Source organism: Corticium candelabrum, chromosome 1 (genome assembly GCF_963422355.1).
Source record: "Corticium candelabrum chromosome 1, ooCorCand1.1, whole genome shotgun sequence".
Classification (NCBI taxonomy): domain Eukaryota; kingdom Metazoa; phylum Porifera; class Homoscleromorpha; order Homosclerophorida; family Plakinidae; genus Corticium; species Corticium candelabrum.
In genome coordinates, this window is record NC_085085.1 from 10,990,726 (window position 1) to 11,007,708 (window position 16,983).

Consider the following 16,983-nt stretch of genomic DNA (forward strand, 5'->3'; position numbering starts at 1 on the left):
AGCGATGGAAGCATTAAGCAGCCTGCCGCAAGGCACAGGAGGTCACTTTTAGTGTCATATCCAGAAAACCTCGCCAAAACCATCGCGCAAATGAGGAAGCTAGATGACGTGGAGACCTATAGTATACTAGGACGAACTTGACGATGCCGTTTTTAATGTTTTTAGATTACCTCTTGACAGAGTTTGAGTCTAGATTTTGACACCTGATCTCAGGCATTGACTGCTTTCACACTTCCTCACTTGCATCTCATGCACGCAGACGCTAGACCCACAGCCTACAGCTTTCATGCAGTGCACCCTTTGCAGATGATCTTCCATCACAAGTATCATTTACACAAGATCGAGCTGGATTTGCGGCACTCATTTTAATTTATTTCGTAACTTTGACTATAGCTGAAGCAATAAAACATATCAAAAATATTATAGACACAAAAACCGATGGGTTTAGTTGGGCCCTCTCCCCTCCAAAATCCTGGATCCCCACCTATTGGTCTCTATTAATTGGCACTAATATACAGTCCCCAAATCAATATGCAAAACTCTATGCATCGACTTAGGACCAATACGTGTATTCCAAAAGGATGGCAAACTCTATCCTAACTGCATGTGCTCCTTCCTACAGCTGTGATGCAGGAACCAAGTCCAAGTTAGAGGGAATGAATACAGAAACTAGCCGATAATTATATAGTAGAGCATGCACACGGCTTGGAAGAAAAGAAACGTCCCTCTGAATGGTACACAAGAGCAGTACACCACAACCGACAGATTGTGCCAAAGCACTGGACATGTTGGAAGGAGACTCAGAATACACATGCATGCAAACGACACCATGTTTCGAAGTTTGCCTAGACTACTTTTTGCCTAGACTATTTGTCTAGACTACTATTGCCTAGACTATTTGACTAGTATGTATTCCTGTGTCCAATTGATGATAGAGGCAAACGTATATACAGAAGAGAAGAAAAGCAGTATTCGTGGGTTTCTAGAGAGCGCCATTGCAGCTGTGGCTGCATGGAATCTAGATAATAGACAAAAAAAAAAAAACAAGTACAAAATATGAGAAACACCAAACAAACCCTACCAACATGGTGTCAGAGTGGAGCTGCTTTGGTGCGTAGACGAGCAGACACAAGGAAAGATTGAACGACATGGCTACAGCGTTACCCTTTGCGAAACCGCCTGAACCACTCAATCTCCAGGATCGCGACCTGTGGGGTGAGAATTGGAAGCGTTTCGAGCGCGATTGGCGTTATTATGAGAAAGCCGTCAAAATCTCGGCAGAACGTGACGACGTGCGCATAGCGGAGCTGCTCAATGTGATCGGACATGCTGAGCAAGACATGTACGAAACGTTTGAGCACGACGTAGCCCGCAGATGGGAATGACGGTGACACACCGCCCGAGGCACCGAATGCAGTGCTGGAGAAATTCAGGAGCCGCGGTGCGTTCCACAGGCCAACGAAACGTTCGAGAGGTACAACTTCTTTCGCAGAAATCAGGATATCGGGGAATCTATCAACGCTTGCATAACAACAGTCATGAAATTGTCAAACACGTGCAATTTTGGCGGTCTCAAGGATGATCACGTGCGCGATCGGCTAGTTACTGGAATTCGCGACGATGCAACCAGGCAGAGGCTACAGGAAAAGAAAAAGCTGACATTAACTAAATGCTTGGAGGTATTGCGTAGTAGCCAGGTTACTATAGTCAGCAGGCTCAAGAAATAGCATGTGAGGAGACCCCCACCCACGCAGTCAGGCAGGCACGTAGCAGTGGAAGAACGGCCAACAGCAGAGGAGGACAACACAAGCAGAAGTCAAAGGCAGAGAAGGGAGCACCTAGATCATATGACAGTTACAGGCAGAAGTCTAAAGACAAACCGACAGAATGCAGGTATTGTGGATTGAACCACACACCAGGAAAGAAAGATGAGCTGTCCTGCAGCAGACCAGGAGTGTCACAAATGCCACAAGAGAGGCACTATGCTAGAGTGTGCTGCACAACCCAAAGGGTGCATAATACAACGTCACTGGTCCAGCCAGCTGTTGAGTATGTGACATTGAACCACATACACAGAGTGGATACCACAAAGGCAGAGGTTACCTTCAGAATCAATGGAAAGAAGGACTTGGCATTCCAAGTAGATGCTGGCGCAGCATGTAACGTTATCTCAGCACAGGATTATGTACTGGCCACCGCGCGCAGACAAGGAGTTCAAAGAAGTGACACCTACCAATGTGATACTGGTAATGCACAACAAAGCTCAAGTACGTCCAAAGGGGTCGGCTTGGTTGATCATAGAGAGAAATGGACACGCATACAAAGCCAATTTCACTGTAGTGCCGGGAAAAGTGACACCTCTGCTAAGCCTCAAGTCAAGCCAGCAAATGGGTCTGGTAAAGATTATGGACTGTGATACCGTCACTTCTCAAAGTTTGTCAACACTCAAGGAGCAGAATGACCGGTTGACAGTAGTACGCACAGACGAGATCCTCAGAAGATACAGTGACGTGTTTGAAAACCTTGGATGTCTACGAGGAGAGTACTCAATTGAACTTTACAAGGAGGCCACTCCATCAGTCAACCCGCCACGTAAGACGCCAGCTCCGTTGAGAGAAGCAGCGGGGAAGGAGCTCGACAGACTGACTAAGGAAGACATCATCGCTCAGGTGACAGAGCCCACAGAATGGGTATCCTCAATGGTCACAGTAAGGAAGAAGAATGGTCAAGTGCGGATCTGCTTGGACCCCAAGGAGCTCAACAAGGCAATGAAGAGGTCTCACTACCCTACGCCCACCATCGAGAAAGTAGCCACACGGCTTACCAAGGCGAAAGTGTTTACGGTACTAGATGCCAAGAGTGGGTTTTGGCAGATAAAGCTGGATGAGAAGTCAAGCTACTTAACCACGTTTCAAACAGCCTTTGGCAGGTACAGATGGTTGCGGATGCCTTTTGGTATAGCATCAGCACCGGAGATATGGCAGCGGAATGGGCATCAGATTATAGAGGGCCTGAATGGGGTGGAAGTCATTGCAGATGATTTTCTTATTATTGTATTTGGAGACACAATGTCGGAGGCGACTGAGAGTCATGATCGCAATCTGTCAGCATTTCTTGACAGATGCAGGGAAAGGAACTCGAAGCTAACCCCAGACAAAGTCAAGCTCAGGCTGACTGAGATTCCATACATAGAACACAAGCTAACTGCCCATGGAGTGCAGCCAGATCCATCTAAGGTAGAAGCGATTGTGCACATGCCAATGCCCACTGATACCACTTCACTGAAACGAGCGTTAGGAATGGTTACATACCTCTCAAAATTTTTGCCACGCTTATCTGAAGTGTGTGAAGTCCTTCGTCAGCTAGACCACAAAGGAGTTGCATGGCATTGGCAAGAGGAACACGCAAAGGCTTGGGAGGAAGTGAAAAGACTGACTACAATGACGCCGGTTCTAGCATACTACGATGTCAACAAGGAAACCACAATCCAATGTGATGCTTCCTCGACTGGTTTAGGAGCCACCCTGCTCCAGGAGGGTAAGCCAGTTTGTTTCGCATCAAGAGCACTGACAACAAGTGAGAGAAATTCCGCACAAATCGAAAAGGAGCTCTTAGCAATCCTTTTTGGTTGTGAGAGATTTGATCAATATATCTATGCGAAACACACAACGGTAGAGTCTGATCACAAGCCACTCGAAGACATTACTAGGAAGCCCATGGCGGATGTGCCAAAACGATTACAACGAATGTTGATACGTCTTCAGCGCTACGATATCCAATTAAGTCACGTACAAAAAAGGGTCAGAAATGTACCTAGCGGATGCTCTTTCCCGCGCGTATTTGAAAGGTACAGTTACCGCCAAAGACTGGCAGAGTGAACACTGTCTGCACGTTGAAGAAGTCAATATGGTGGAAGACGTCCCCATCGACAACCCGCTATTGGAAGAAATCAGGCGAGCTACAAAGGAAGATCAAGAGCTGCAATGCATCAGTGAGCTGATTCGTACTGGATGGCCATCACGGACAGTAGACGTACCGGTCGCAGCAAGACCATGCATTCCATCAGTGTCGCCATGAAATATGAGTACAGAATGACTTAGTTTTCAAGGGAGACCGTATAGTTATACCAATATCCCTAAGAGGCAGTATGGTCAAGAAGTTACACAATACACACTTGGGAGTGGAAGGCTGCCTCAGACGTGCAAGGGAGTCGCTCTTTTGGCCTGACACGAATGCAGAACTGAAGGATTTTGTCCGGAGATGCTCCGTTTGCGATGCGTATCGCCCGGAGCAATGCCGCGAGCCCCTACAGCCACACGAAATTCCGTCTAGACCATGGCAAAAGGTTGCCATAGATCTGTTCAGATTGGAGACCACAAATTACATAGTTGTTGTCGACGACTATTCCAATTTTTTTTGAGATCGACAAACTCAATGATACTTTGTCCACCACAGTTATCCACAAAGTCAAAGGACAATTTGCAAGACACGGTATTCCAGAGATTGTCGTCACGGACAATGGCCCGCAATTTGCCGGTGGTGAATTCGAGCGTTTTGCTACACAATGGCAGTTTCATCACATTACGACATCTCCCAGATACCAACAAGCTAATGGCAAAGTGGAGAATACCGCCAAGACCTGCAAAAGCATTCTAAAGAAAGCGAAAGAGACCAACCAAGATGTTTATATGTCGCTCCTCGATTTCCACAACACGCCATTCGAAAGCATTGGCTCATCCCCAGCTCAACGATTGTTCGAGAGACGGACGAGAACACAGACACCCATATCACCAAGACTGTTGCAACCTACAGCACGGAAAGGGACAGACATCTCAGACAAACTACAGAGCCAAGCAACGCCAAGCGTGGAACTACGACAAAGTCTCAAAGAGCCTCCCACCGCTTGCACCAGGCCAAAACGTGAGAATGAAAAACCTGGTGAAACAACATGGTCGCTTGCAGTGTGCAAAAGACCAGCAGGACACCGGTCGTACATAGTCGAATCAGGAGGTAGACAATACCGACGGAACCATCGTCAACTCAGAACCACCGAAGAGGATTGTAGACCAAGCCTACTGGTGAGTGATGACTCAGAAGAAGACGATGATAACGAACCAGACAGCGATGACGTTGTACCAGATAGACGTGATGACGTTGTACCAGATAGACGTGATGATACAACATCAAAACAGACGACCGTACCGATCCACACACCGCCGCCAAGGACTGTCCAGACAGTCCCAGACAACAAGAAAACCGCACGCGGTAGAACAGTCAAGATACCTTGGAAATACAGAGACTACGACATGTCTTAACATCGTAACGTCGGTATGGTACAGCCTACGGGTTATAAACTGATTGAGTTGTGTTACAATTTTAATTAAAGAAAGGGGGACGTAACGAGACTGTTCTATAATTAGCATTGTGACGTAAGTCACGTGTTCAGAGTAACACGTGTAGCTGTTAGCACGCAACGAAACAAGGAGTTGTGTTGTGTTCACGCTGTGTGCCAAAGAAACAATACAGATCGTTACAGACACCATGTTTCGAAGTTTGCCTAGACTACTTTTTGCCTAGACTATTTGACTAGTATGTATTCCTGTGTCCAATTGATGATAGAGGCAAACGTATATACAGAAGAGAAAAAAAGCAGTATTCGTGGGTTTCTAGAGAGCGCCATTGCAGCTGTGGCTGCATGGAATCTAGATAATAGACAAACAAAAAAACAAGTACAAAATATGAGAAACACCAAACAAACCCTACCTACATCAACATGCAATCAACGAAGACATTAGAATCAGAGACATAGCCACAAGACACACCAACAAAACACCAACAGAGACTTACCAACAGAGACAAAATAGTTTTTCATCTATAGACATACCAACAGAAACTTACCAACAGATACACACCAACATATACCAACACAGAAACATATACCAACAAACTAACAACAAACCAATTGAAACAGAGACTAGCGACATATCAACCAAAGCATACCAGCAAAAATATACCAACAAAGATAATAGAAGCAGAAATACACCAACAGAGACAGATCAACAAAGATGTATGAACAAAGAAAACATGTATAAACCAACAGAATCACACCCACAAAGGGTCAATGTAAAACGTGGACTCTGGGATGGGACTAAAAGTGGACCACTTACCAAAGGTCTGGACTGGCAGCGTGGCACGTTTTGAACATGAAGTTGCCATTAGGGGCTCTGGACTGCAGCCCTCAAAAAAAATTTTTAACCAAAAAATTAACCCACATGATAGTTACATACAGAAGATCCTGGTCACAACATACAAGCGAGCACATTTGGTAAGTAGTCCACTTCTGGTCCAGCCCGAGTCCGTGCTGTACACGTCACCAACAAACGTCATCAGTGATGTCATAAGGCCCATCTTGGCTGCTGTACTTTGATGCTCCTAAGTTGAGATCTTAATTAATTAATTCATTAATTAAATATAGGCATTTTATTATAAACTACCGAATTCAAAATGAACACCAATAATACAGTAGACAGCTTTCTCTTACAACGATAATTGTCAATAATTATTACTGAAAGATACAGTATTGTAGCTAATGCTTGTTTACGTATTGTATATTGTTGGTAACAATACTGGTTGTCTTCAGCTAACTTCAAAGCATGCATGCATAGGGAAAAAAAGGTACTATAGCTACTAGTAAAGTTACTACTGTACTACAAAGCCTGTTACTAACTTATAAAAATGAATGAAGACTTTAAGACATTGCAGTTTTCTGATAAGGACTATTAGAGAAGTCACTCGCTAAATAATGAAATGTTCAATGGCTGTACCTTTTAACTTAATTACCTAGTTGCACACAACAGGTGTCAAGGACAAATGAACGATTAGCACAACTGATGACATGGCAAACATACAGTTGGTGATTTTACTTTCTATTCTATTGGTTACTCCAAACTCAGATATCTGCTAATCTCTAACCCGTGGTGTGATTTCACCAAGTGTGTGTGTGTGTGTGTGTGTGTGTGTGTGTGCGCGTGCGCAATAGCTCCGTTGGCTAAAGAGTCATGTTATGAAGTGTTTACAAGCGGGACCTTAAAGGGTCACAAGTTCAAGTAGTGATGGTGAGCTATGACATAATTTCCTTAAGCAAGAAACTAACACACATTTTCTTCTCTTGACTCAGTAGTATAAATAAGTACCTGGTCATTGACTGGGGACCTAAGCGGCCATCGGCTGTGACGTGACATCAGCCACTGGGGTCCTGGTGAGACTTCAAGTGCTCACACCACAGTTGGCTTTACAGGTCGGTGCTCCTGCGAGTGCCTAGCCCAGCTCCAGGAGTTTGCTAGCGCACACTCAGAGTTCCCTGAGTAGCACACAGGGCCCAGCTTAACAGCTAGGGCGTGATATTTGAAAGGCAGCTCCGGACATTTAGGTTTATTTCTATTCTTGTGTGTGTGTGTGTGTGTGTGTGTGTGTGTGTGGTGTGTGTGTGTGTGTGTGTGTGTGTGTGTGTGTGTGTGTGTGTGTGTGTGTGTGTGTGTGTGTGTGTGTGTGTGTGTGTGTGTGTGTGTGTGTGTGTGTGTGTGTGTGTGTGTGTGTGTGTGTGTGTGGTATTAGTAGTAGTCTAGTAGTAAGATCACCACAACATTCCTGGAAGAGATTAGCTTCCTTACTATCTCACAAGAAAAACACACCGTACAGCCAAACACTTAACTCGATTGCTGCCGCCTTAGCTTTGCCCTTCTACGAGCATGCATCATGTCTCTCAGAGGATCTAGGGTGAAGTTCAGAGGCTCAACAAGTGACAGCAACATTCTGCTGGCAACAGCAGAAGGACACTTTAGATAACTGCCTTAGTATTAAACACACATATTCTATTAGTAACAATAGCTAGTTTCGTTGTTATATGTATGTATGTATATATATATATATATATATATATATATATATATATATATATATATATATATATATATATATATATATATATGTAGTACGATATATTGAAATACACCAAGTTTACACAGTAAAATACCATGGTCCATGTTTCTAGAACAAACATTTGGTCAGTGTATATGATAACCGTGTATTTTTATGGGTAGGATTCCAGTTATTATTATGGGTACAATTTCAATGTAATTTAATTAGTGGATGCAATTTCAGTATGATAATAAGGGTACAATACCATTATGTTTTTGTAAGTTATGATTCCAGTGGTTTTTATTTATGCTATTGTATCTTTGCATAAGCACAATTTTTAGTCTATTTTATGTCCAGGACTCCAGTACATTTTTATGAGTACGATTTCAGCATGTTACGATTCTTCATGTTTGACTGAATATAGAGTGACACCCAGCCTGCAAAGTTTACATTACTGTACCACCAAGACAAGATGGCTACTTCTACTAGACTCAACCCAGTCTCACTCCACTCCCATCATTCCCGGATTGTCAATCCTATCCTCACCCTACTTCTATGGATCAACTTAGTCTGGACAAGCTTAGCAGAGATGAGGAACTGGTTCAGCAGATCAGGCTCTTGCTGGAACAATATTTGAAGAAATGCTCAATTGCAATTACTTCCGCTCAGGATATAAGTGCATATATAAATTACTTTTTATCTATTACACATATGTCTGTTCTTTCATAAAAATTACCAGACATGTGTAGGCAATGTTCAACAAGCTACAAAATAAATTGTCTAAAAGTTTGAGTTAAGTGATTTGACTACGCCTTGTAGCAAGCGTTAGTCAAACAAAAGAACACCCACTTGCTATACAAGCCATTGCCATATACGTGCCATTGTGATGTTTCATTACAGCAAAAAATGGCATATGGATAAGGAGCTGCCATTAGACGGTCATGCCCCCAACCAGATGGCTGGGTTCCTGTGAACTACGCAGGAGCTATGGGCTGTGCTAAGCAATCTCAGCCAACTGTGGTGTAAGCACCCAAAGTCCCACTGGGACCCCAGTGGCTAATGGACTTTGTCGCAGTCAGGGGGCTTTGCCACCCCAGTCTAAGACCAGATACTCATTTATACTCCTGAGTTGAGACAAGCAATTGTGTGTGAGTTTCTTGCCCAAGAAAATTTATGCCATAACTCGCCATTACTGTGACTTGAATTTGCAACCCTGTAGGGTCCTAGATGAACTCACTCCATAAGATGACTCTCTAATCAACTAAGCTATAGCACCACACACAAACAACAGACAGACAGATTAGCCATCAAGTGAAGAACATTGACTGTAACCGTTAATTTGACTTGTGTAACTGAACCCATAGGTTGAGAATTCACTATTTAGCTGTGGTGCATTTACTGATACTCACTGTATGGTAGTATTAATGTTGAAAATAAATGAAAAACAGACACACAGCCAGCCAGCCAGCCAGCCAGCCAGCCAGCCAGCCAGCCAGCCAGCCAGCCAGCCAGCCAGCCAGCCAGCCAGCCAGACAGAAATGGTCAGTGCAACTCAACACAATTTATGGATTACTGACAAAAAATTCAGCGTTCAGCTACAGCAATGCAATGCTAGAGTAATCCAACACAAGATGTCAAACTGCATTCATCCCCAATAATTAATGTGCTGTAGCAACTAGAACCCTCTTTGGGTTCTTTGGTAGCTTTCGAGGAAAAAATGTAGTTTTAGTTCTAAACTTGTTCTCTTTAGTCTCTAGGAGTTTCTGTATAGTTGAAGACAGACAGACAGACAGACACACAGACAAATGCCTAATGAAGTTGTATTATTGCAGTTCAAAAGACCACCCCTCTACACATTTATATAGTAAATTGCATAAATGTTTAGAATGGTCTCAACAAGGCCTCACAGTTTACTTACATGAAAATAACCCTGCACTTGAATAACTAAATAACAAGTCTGTAAATAATCTAAACTCCTGTTTGGAAATCTAGACTCAAATTTTTTAAGAACTAAAATCAAGAAAAATGGCTCCAAATAGCAATCACGTGCCCCTGTGCACATATGGATCCATGATTGGAATTCAAGCAAGAGACAAGTTTCCACTGGTTCTAATGACTCATACTAGAGCTCTTGACAAAGAAAATACTAACATTGCTTTGAAGAGGGTGAACATGCCTAGTTTGACCATGCCTGGTTGGCCACTGAGGTGTATACACTTATTTGTCTCTTCACCTCACTCAAATTGGAAACAGTTTCCAAGTCCCTCGTGATTAAGCATGAACCATCTTGTTTGGTAGTTGTACGTCCCTCTCAACACATATATTCAAAATTACTCTAAACCTTTTCAAATTTTCACTATTTGTAGCAAGAGTGTCCATAACAATCCTCTGGCCAAAATAAGTTTCAAATTCTGTCAACCCCTATACGTACTTTGGAATGACAAATATTTGAATGTTTCAAAAAGGCTCTGTTATACTGTTCGGGTAAAATGCAAATATGTAACATGAAGTGTGAGCCGTTGCCAAGAACTCAACTGCAGTTCATCTCCATTATTGAGACTGAACACGTACATAATGCATGCATCCAGTCTATTTGTAAACACAACACAGCAAATAGTTTAGAGCGCACAAACAAGCTTCTGTCTGTTCAACAGGAGGCCTATCATCTTACTGGCAACGCTCACTTCAGTTTCACAGAGTCCCGAATCAACTTCTGTCGTAGAGTCATTGCCAGTGTCAAGCAGTTACCAGTTCCAAGAATTAGGAACAACGCAGAAAGAACGAAAATCTAAACAAACATCAAAATGCAATATCAATATCTAAATTATGGAACAACAACATTGACTCATTCTCATCCCACACAATATTCTAATTGATATCATACAAAGTCAGTCATAAAGTTGGTACATGCCTGCCATGCTTTTCCTGCAGCAATATCAAACCAAACAGAGAAGAGCTGATACGCCAGATAGTATTGCCAAATCTGTGCAAAAAGACAAGCAGAAGCTGCATGACTATGTACACTATGCAAATTCACAGCAATACGCTTACATAGCCAATAATCAGAGCTGGAATAAGATACTTCATATCAGACCAAGTTTTGATTCTTAGACCATCTGCAACACAAAATATGCAAACATAGATACAAATTAGACTAGTCTTAGATCTATATTGAACACCTCGTGTAATGTCCAGTTCATGTACTCTGCCAAGAGTCAACAATCGATACAGGGTACCAACTTGGTAATAATATTGCAAAAACTGAACAAAGCCTGTGTGACACCAGAGTTACAAATAGACTACTAGTAGCTGATGGCAATGCAGAATATCCATACTTATATACAGCGAAAACATCATAAAGTTCATTCTAAACATCTGATAAGTATCATCCACTGGCCTTCAAAATTAGAAGAGACAAATACTATTTTCGAATCCGACAAACTACAGCCCAGCTGTTACTTACCAAATCAAGATGCATGCTGAGACAACAATCGACAAGTAATGGTGCAAAACCCACCAACCTCGAATCCTACAACAGAACATTTTCAAAAGCATTACAAACAACTCCACATCAAGAACTAGATTTCATAACATTGACTATGAATATTTCATTGAAGATTGCTTTGTTAGCAGAGCTAGTAGACTAGTAATGGTGTTGCAAATGTATGAATATTTTTATGGAATAATTGACTACAGCAGAACAAAATGGAAACCTCAACTACATATAGTTTTGGAATTATCCGATGTAGTACAATGTTGTTTTCTATCTCCCATAGCTCAGTACATAATCAACATGTCCAATACCAAGTCAGGTTGCATACAGTTTATAGTCATGAATAAAACAGCCACCAATAACGGCGTGATTTGCACAAGGTAGACAACCTTCACGTACAGAGTTGAGTATATAATTCAAGAGAATAAACTATTTTAATTAACAAATTGACCACACATATTCAAAGAGTCTGATGTTAATTTTCATTAGTGGTTGACTAATATGATGTAAAAATAAGTAATAAACTATTGACAACAATACCGAGTTGAAACTGGCTTACTCTGATCCATTTTGACGCAGAATATGCTCTCGAATAGTCAACGTGCAGTAATACCACACAAGAAGAAACTGAAAGGAAGCATCCATTAGCCTTCAACAAACAACAGTCCTTCATTACAAAATAACCAGAACACAGAACTAGCAAAACAATACATACCGTTGATAAACAATCAAATTGAAAAACGAGAAAAGACCAATGACAATGGTGACCCACATCTTAAAGTCTTCATATTGCTGTTTATACAAATGACTGAACATAAAGTACATTGTTAAGCTTGAACAACATATGACAAACAGAAAAGCTAAGAAACCGATCTGTCTTTGTAAGCAGCGTTACATCAAGACCACCTAGAGTAAGCTGTAGAAACCAACTGCAGCAAAAAGTCAAAGCACAGCGTTGATTATCAAGCAATACAAGCTTGTTGTAGTGACATACTGGTTCTTTCTTGGAAGTGTTGCTTCAATATCACGCAGCTCCCGTTGTCTGTCAGTAGTTTGGTGTTTGAGAGTTTCGTTGCTTTTGCTAAAAACGCCGAGCATCACACATCCAGCAAAACAAAAATATCTACATATGCTAGATACTCTATCTACTACACCCTCTACATCCACTAGTACTACCCTACTCTATCCTAACCAGCTACTCACCTACACTACACTACCCATCTACCCCTCCCTATAAATCTCTGTAATTTGTGGGCTACCGTGAAATTCATTTACAGAATACGTACACAAACTGCCTACTTGGGCTTTGCTGGTATACATCCAGTCATATGTTCATTAGCATTTTCCAGTCTAGTCTCTTAGACTACTATACAAATTTTGAAACACAGCTAATCAAAGTAACAAGATTCCTTATACGGGACAAAGATGTCACTCCTAGTTACACAACACTATAGGTTCCCGCACAATTGTAGTAAGTCAGAAAAACTATTGATTCGCAATGCAGAGAGGTAAATTTCATTGTTTATTTCAGATAAAAACCTGATAACGGTGAACATAAAATTACACTGTTCTAACAAAAGCTGTCATTAACTTTGGCAGTTTGTGGTTGGCCGCCTAGCAATTGTCAGTAGTTGTTGCCTACACCAAACACCAATACTGCTCCATGATTGAATTATTTGGACCACACAGAAGAATGACACATTTTATGAAGAAATGGGCACACACACACACACACACACACACACACACACACTAATCAAACATATTGTTGAAGAAGGTGGTTTTCTGTTTGACACAGCTAGTTTTATCAAGTAAGTAAATTCGTCACATCAGTCTAGAAAGTAATATTCATCAATGCTTCACACCTCCTACTATCAATTAAAACCTTGCTGGACAGTTTGACAGTTTGACAGATACCTGAAACTGTGGGAAGCTACAGCTCCATAGCTTCTTCATATACTATAAACGTCACTATATGATTAAGAGTGCCAACTACAGTTGACTACCCAAACTTATGTCAATTATCCAAACAACAATTATCAAAATTTCAATTATCTAAATGAACAGACTGGCAGATCACATGTGTACCAAATGAAAATTTGTTCTGTTTGATTATACATGTATTTTACATAAAATCCCCAATTAGTTCAGATAATCAATGTATGTTCAAACAAGGATTGCAACTTGCATAATGCTAGTGGCAAACAAAAGTATCAGCAATCCTTCTATGGCGCTACCTACTGTTGTTGGAACACCAAATTAAAGGCATCACCTAGCTACTTTTGGTGGTTCCTCAACACACAGACACAACAATAGCAAAGCTACGTTTGAAATTAAAGTTAAACTTAAAACTAAACTTTAAAGGAGTGTCGTTCCGCGTACATCTAATTACTAAAATTAACTAAATTGACACACCTAATTAAATTAATTAATCGATGTTTCACGCTCTAGATAGAATCGCCCTCTAGAAGTAGGTAGACACGTTTGAGTCAACATGGCTTCGCAACATGCTGTTACCTGTCTCGGTCAGCAGTCCTTGCCTTCTTCACGATATCAACCTTTTTCTTGCAAACGACTTGCAGTTTTCTCACTTCTGCCAAGTTTCGCTGTAACTTTTGATATTCAGCCTACATAGCTCACACATGCCGTATCGATACATAGAAAGGTAAGCAAAATAAACCTGCAATTCTTGATAATCAGATTCGTATGAAGTCGTTGCCATCTTTGCGGCAATAATTGACAGAACAGACAACCGGATGGCCCGGATGTCTACGTGACAAATATATAAAGACCCCAGCTACAGATACTTGTACACGTATGCAGTATGCAACATATATTATATTGCAACAACTGTACATGAGTCGACCGCCGCCGTAATTTTTCATGCAATGACATGCAGCCAATATCAACCACGTGACAATTGTTACTACACAAAATAGACTAGATGTATTGCGCGCGACGAATTTTCATAAATACACTAACTCATTCATATCAACATTACATCCGGCAACTGCTAATAAAGCATGTTGTCGTCGTCATCAGGAAACCGCCTTGCCGTTGTCTTCACAGTCGGCGGTACTGTGGCAATAGTAGCCAGACTTTGTGCATTTGCAGCATATAAAGCGGCTGCTCTGTCACCATCAGGGCTTCGATCCTCATACAACAACACGTTAAGTGCCTCTTCAAATATCTTTGCTTCGGGATATTCTATCTTTGTTTGCTTCTTCTCTGTCGCGTAGACTATAGACTCACAGCAAATTTCGGCTACTTTCTTACAAAGGCCATAGAACGACCAGCAACAGATCTCAGTTCCAGCAATGTCCTTGACAAACGTGATGCGAGTGGCAAATTTCACCGACAATCTGTCAAATAACTCCATATTTCGAAGAAGGTTTTCGTCTGAGTTACTTGTATACGAGTATTTGTTGTTTCCTCTGTTGTACATTAGACGAATCAGAGGCTACAAGATAAAGCTTGCGTCAAATAAAAACAATACACATGAAAGATCACAACTATTCATTGCCACTAAGCACTGCAAACCTGACTGCAACCAACAAAAATAGAAAAAAATGACTACCTACTACATACAAAATGCATTATGTACTGCAATACAGTGTATGCGTGTGTTATGTGAGAACATGAGGCAACAACCTTGCAAGCCCATAGTATACTCTATGCGAAACGACAAATACATACACAAACACAAAACAAAATCGACAAATACTGTATTGTCACAATTAGAAGCCGTTCATATATCTGTAGAAGCTGAATCGAAATTCAGGCTATTTTTTAAGACAGGCTTGTAGGTCATTTGAATACGCTAAGATATAGACATGACAACCACATACCATATGAAAAAGCAAGATTCGTTAAGATTCGTTAAGATATATACAGACATAACTACCATAAGATGCCAGTTTCAAGAGCTGAATCGTCGTCCTCATTGTCGGTGTCATTCAATGCTGCACGCACATGCCAACACATTCGCACGTGCACATGACTGCAAGCGTACGCATACTGTGCATCTTGAACAAAAGATCGACTTCTAAAGGCAACCGACTTGTAAGCAGCACAAAGTAATTAAATTCTTGGCTTTTATTTGAGGTCGGCTTTTATTTGCGACAATATGGTACACACACAGTGACACACACACACACACACACACACACACAGTGACACACACACACACACACACACACACACACACACAGTGACACACACACACACACACACAGTGACACACACGCACGCATGCACGCATGCACACACACACACACACACACACAGAGCAAATGTGTCCTTACACAATTATGCCACACTTATACAGGTTAGTGCAAGTCACCAGTAAACAGCATGCTGTAACCGACTATTTCTGTGATCTTAATTAAATTACTGCATTGCAACCAGAAAGACAGTTAATGGGACACACATGTGCATGTGTTAAAACACTGACTTCCTGGGTTTCCGAGAATAGACCTAAATATCTCTGAATTTTGTTTGTGGTCCATGATTTCTTCGCAAGAGTCACAGAAATATCATGATTGCAGAAATAACCGGTTATACAGTAGCCTCGCCCCAGATGCAGTGATGACAGCGCATCGGGGAGGGGGACGGGGACGGGGACGGGGAGGGGAGGGGGAGGGGAGATGCAATCCACACTGCGTCTGGGGCGAGGCTAGTTATACAGTAGCAGTGACTAACATGTCCTTATTTCATTCACACATTACAGTTCAACTTCTGCGCGTATTATGTGCTTTACAAATATTCAGTGACAGCTTTCTATCTTAAAAGACTAAAGCCCACCATCATGATGCATGATTGGATATGATTTTTTAAAAAGCAGCAGTCACGTGACAATGACAACACTAAAACTCCTACACATGTATTACCAATCAGCACGCATTCACCTTTCTTGTAAGATCTAATATCTTCTGCAACTGTCCTGGAGCAGTAAGGACCGGAACGTACGTGAGCGGAGGATACGGATCGCGCAGAACGAGCAACTTTCTCTGGATGACCTTTGCGAAGTCGTCCAGCAAATAGAACTTCGCCTCCGCGAGCACCTCCTCGAGATCTCGTTCCGACGAGGGCAGTGGCGTCGTATTATCTCTCAAATAATTCAAAACTGTAGCGAAATGTTTACCACAGCGGTCGATCAAAACCCATCCTGCGAAAAGATGTAGAAAACCGTTGTCAGTTGTTGTCAGTTATTTCTGGCATCACGGTCAATACCTTCAGAGTCCATTAGCACTTCCATTCTGCCACTAAACATAGCTTTCAGCATGCTACCCTCGTGTTTAGTCAGTGTGTCCAGTGTTGTGTAGAAGAGATGGCCGCCGACATTCAGGCGCACGTACCTTCCATGAGATGATGGAACCTTGACCGACGTGGCCAACAGACACGACGGAGCGTCTGACATCGAGCTCAGACACGGACAATGCTGACACTGCGTTGATATCCGGGCTTCGACCTCGAGTGTTCAGACCACGGAACGCGTTAAGTTAATGCTGCTATTGCAACACCGATTGCAACCTTCATCATGGCATGTATGAGTAGGTGTGTATTCGTTATAT

The 16,983-nt window shown here is 42.0% G+C and overlaps 3 protein-coding genes across 3 annotated transcripts; 1 reads left to right on the forward strand and 2 right to left on the reverse strand.

The window, feature by feature from the left end:
• Positions 1 to 2,183: 2,183 nt before the first annotated feature.
• LOC134198154 (uncharacterized protein K02A2.6-like) lies at positions 2,184 to 5,315 on the forward strand. The gene is made up of 3 exons (XM_062667493.1): positions 2,184 to 3,800; positions 4,109 to 4,345; positions 4,422 to 5,315. The coding sequence occupies exons 1-3, from the start codon at positions 2,184 to 2,186 to the stop codon at positions 5,313 to 5,315; spliced, it is 2,748 nt and encodes a 915-aa protein (XP_062523477.1).
• A 5,132-nt stretch (positions 5,316 to 10,447) lies between these two features.
• On the reverse strand, positions 10,448 to 14,229 carry LOC134188120 (transmembrane protein 120B-like). Its single transcript, XM_062656315.1, has 12 exons — positions 14,091 to 14,229; positions 13,928 to 14,037; positions 12,405 to 12,491; positions 12,280 to 12,339; positions 12,126 to 12,218; positions 11,970 to 12,059; positions 11,381 to 11,446; positions 11,253 to 11,314; positions 11,097 to 11,189; positions 10,969 to 11,033; positions 10,829 to 10,900; positions 10,448 to 10,705 (listed from the first exon to the last, which is right to left on the reverse strand). Exons 1-12 carry the CDS (start codon positions 14,130 to 14,132, stop codon positions 10,598 to 10,600), a joined length of 948 nt encoding a protein of 315 aa, XP_062512299.1. The 5' UTR covers positions 14,133 to 14,229; the 3' UTR covers positions 10,448 to 10,597.
• Positions 14,229 to 16,868, reverse strand: LOC134188130 (BTB/POZ domain-containing adapter for CUL3-mediated RhoA degradation protein 3-like). Its single transcript, XM_062656329.1, has 3 exons — positions 16,643 to 16,868; positions 16,318 to 16,577; positions 14,229 to 14,870 (listed from the first exon to the last, which is right to left on the reverse strand). The coding sequence occupies exons 1-3, from the start codon at positions 16,827 to 16,829 to the stop codon at positions 14,424 to 14,426; spliced, it is 894 nt and encodes a 297-aa protein (XP_062512313.1). The 5' UTR covers positions 16,830 to 16,868; the 3' UTR covers positions 14,229 to 14,423.
• Between the last annotated feature and the right edge of the window lie 115 nt (positions 16,869 to 16,983).

Coding starts and splice junctions, on each gene's coding strand:
- LOC134188130 (XM_062656329.1), bottom strand. CDS start 16,829: ATGTCAGACGCTCCGTCGTGTCTGTTGGCCACGTCGGTCAAGGTTCCA. Junction 16,578..16,642: donor AGTGCTAATGGACTCTGAAG/GTATTGACCGTG, acceptor ATCTTTTCGCAG/GATGGGTTTTGATCGACCGC. Junction 14,871..16,317: donor TATTAGATCTTACAAGAAAG/GTGAATGCGTGC, acceptor TTTATCTTGTAG/CCTCTGATTCGTCTAATGTA.
- LOC134188120 (XM_062656315.1), bottom strand. CDS start 14,132: ATGGCAACGACTTCATACGAATCTGATTATCAAGAATTGCAG. Junction 12,340..12,404: donor ACACTTCCAAGAAAGAACCA/GTATGTCACTAC, acceptor TTTTTGCTGCAG/TTGGTTTCTACAGCTTACTC. Junction 12,060..12,125: donor AATTTGATTGTTTATCAACG/GTATGTATTGTT, acceptor TGTTTGTTGAAG/GCTAATGGATGCTTCCTTTC.
- LOC134198154 (XM_062667493.1), top strand. CDS start 2,184: ATGTACTGGCCACCGCGCGCAGACAAGGAGTTCAAAGAAGTGACACCT. Junction 3,801..4,108: donor TAAGTCACGTACAAAAAAGG/GTCAGAAATGTA, acceptor TTAGTTTTCAAG/GGAGACCGTATAGTTATACC. Junction 4,346..4,421: donor CGTCTAGACCATGGCAAAAG/GTTGCCATAGAT, acceptor ATTTTTTTTGAG/ATCGACAAACTCAATGATAC.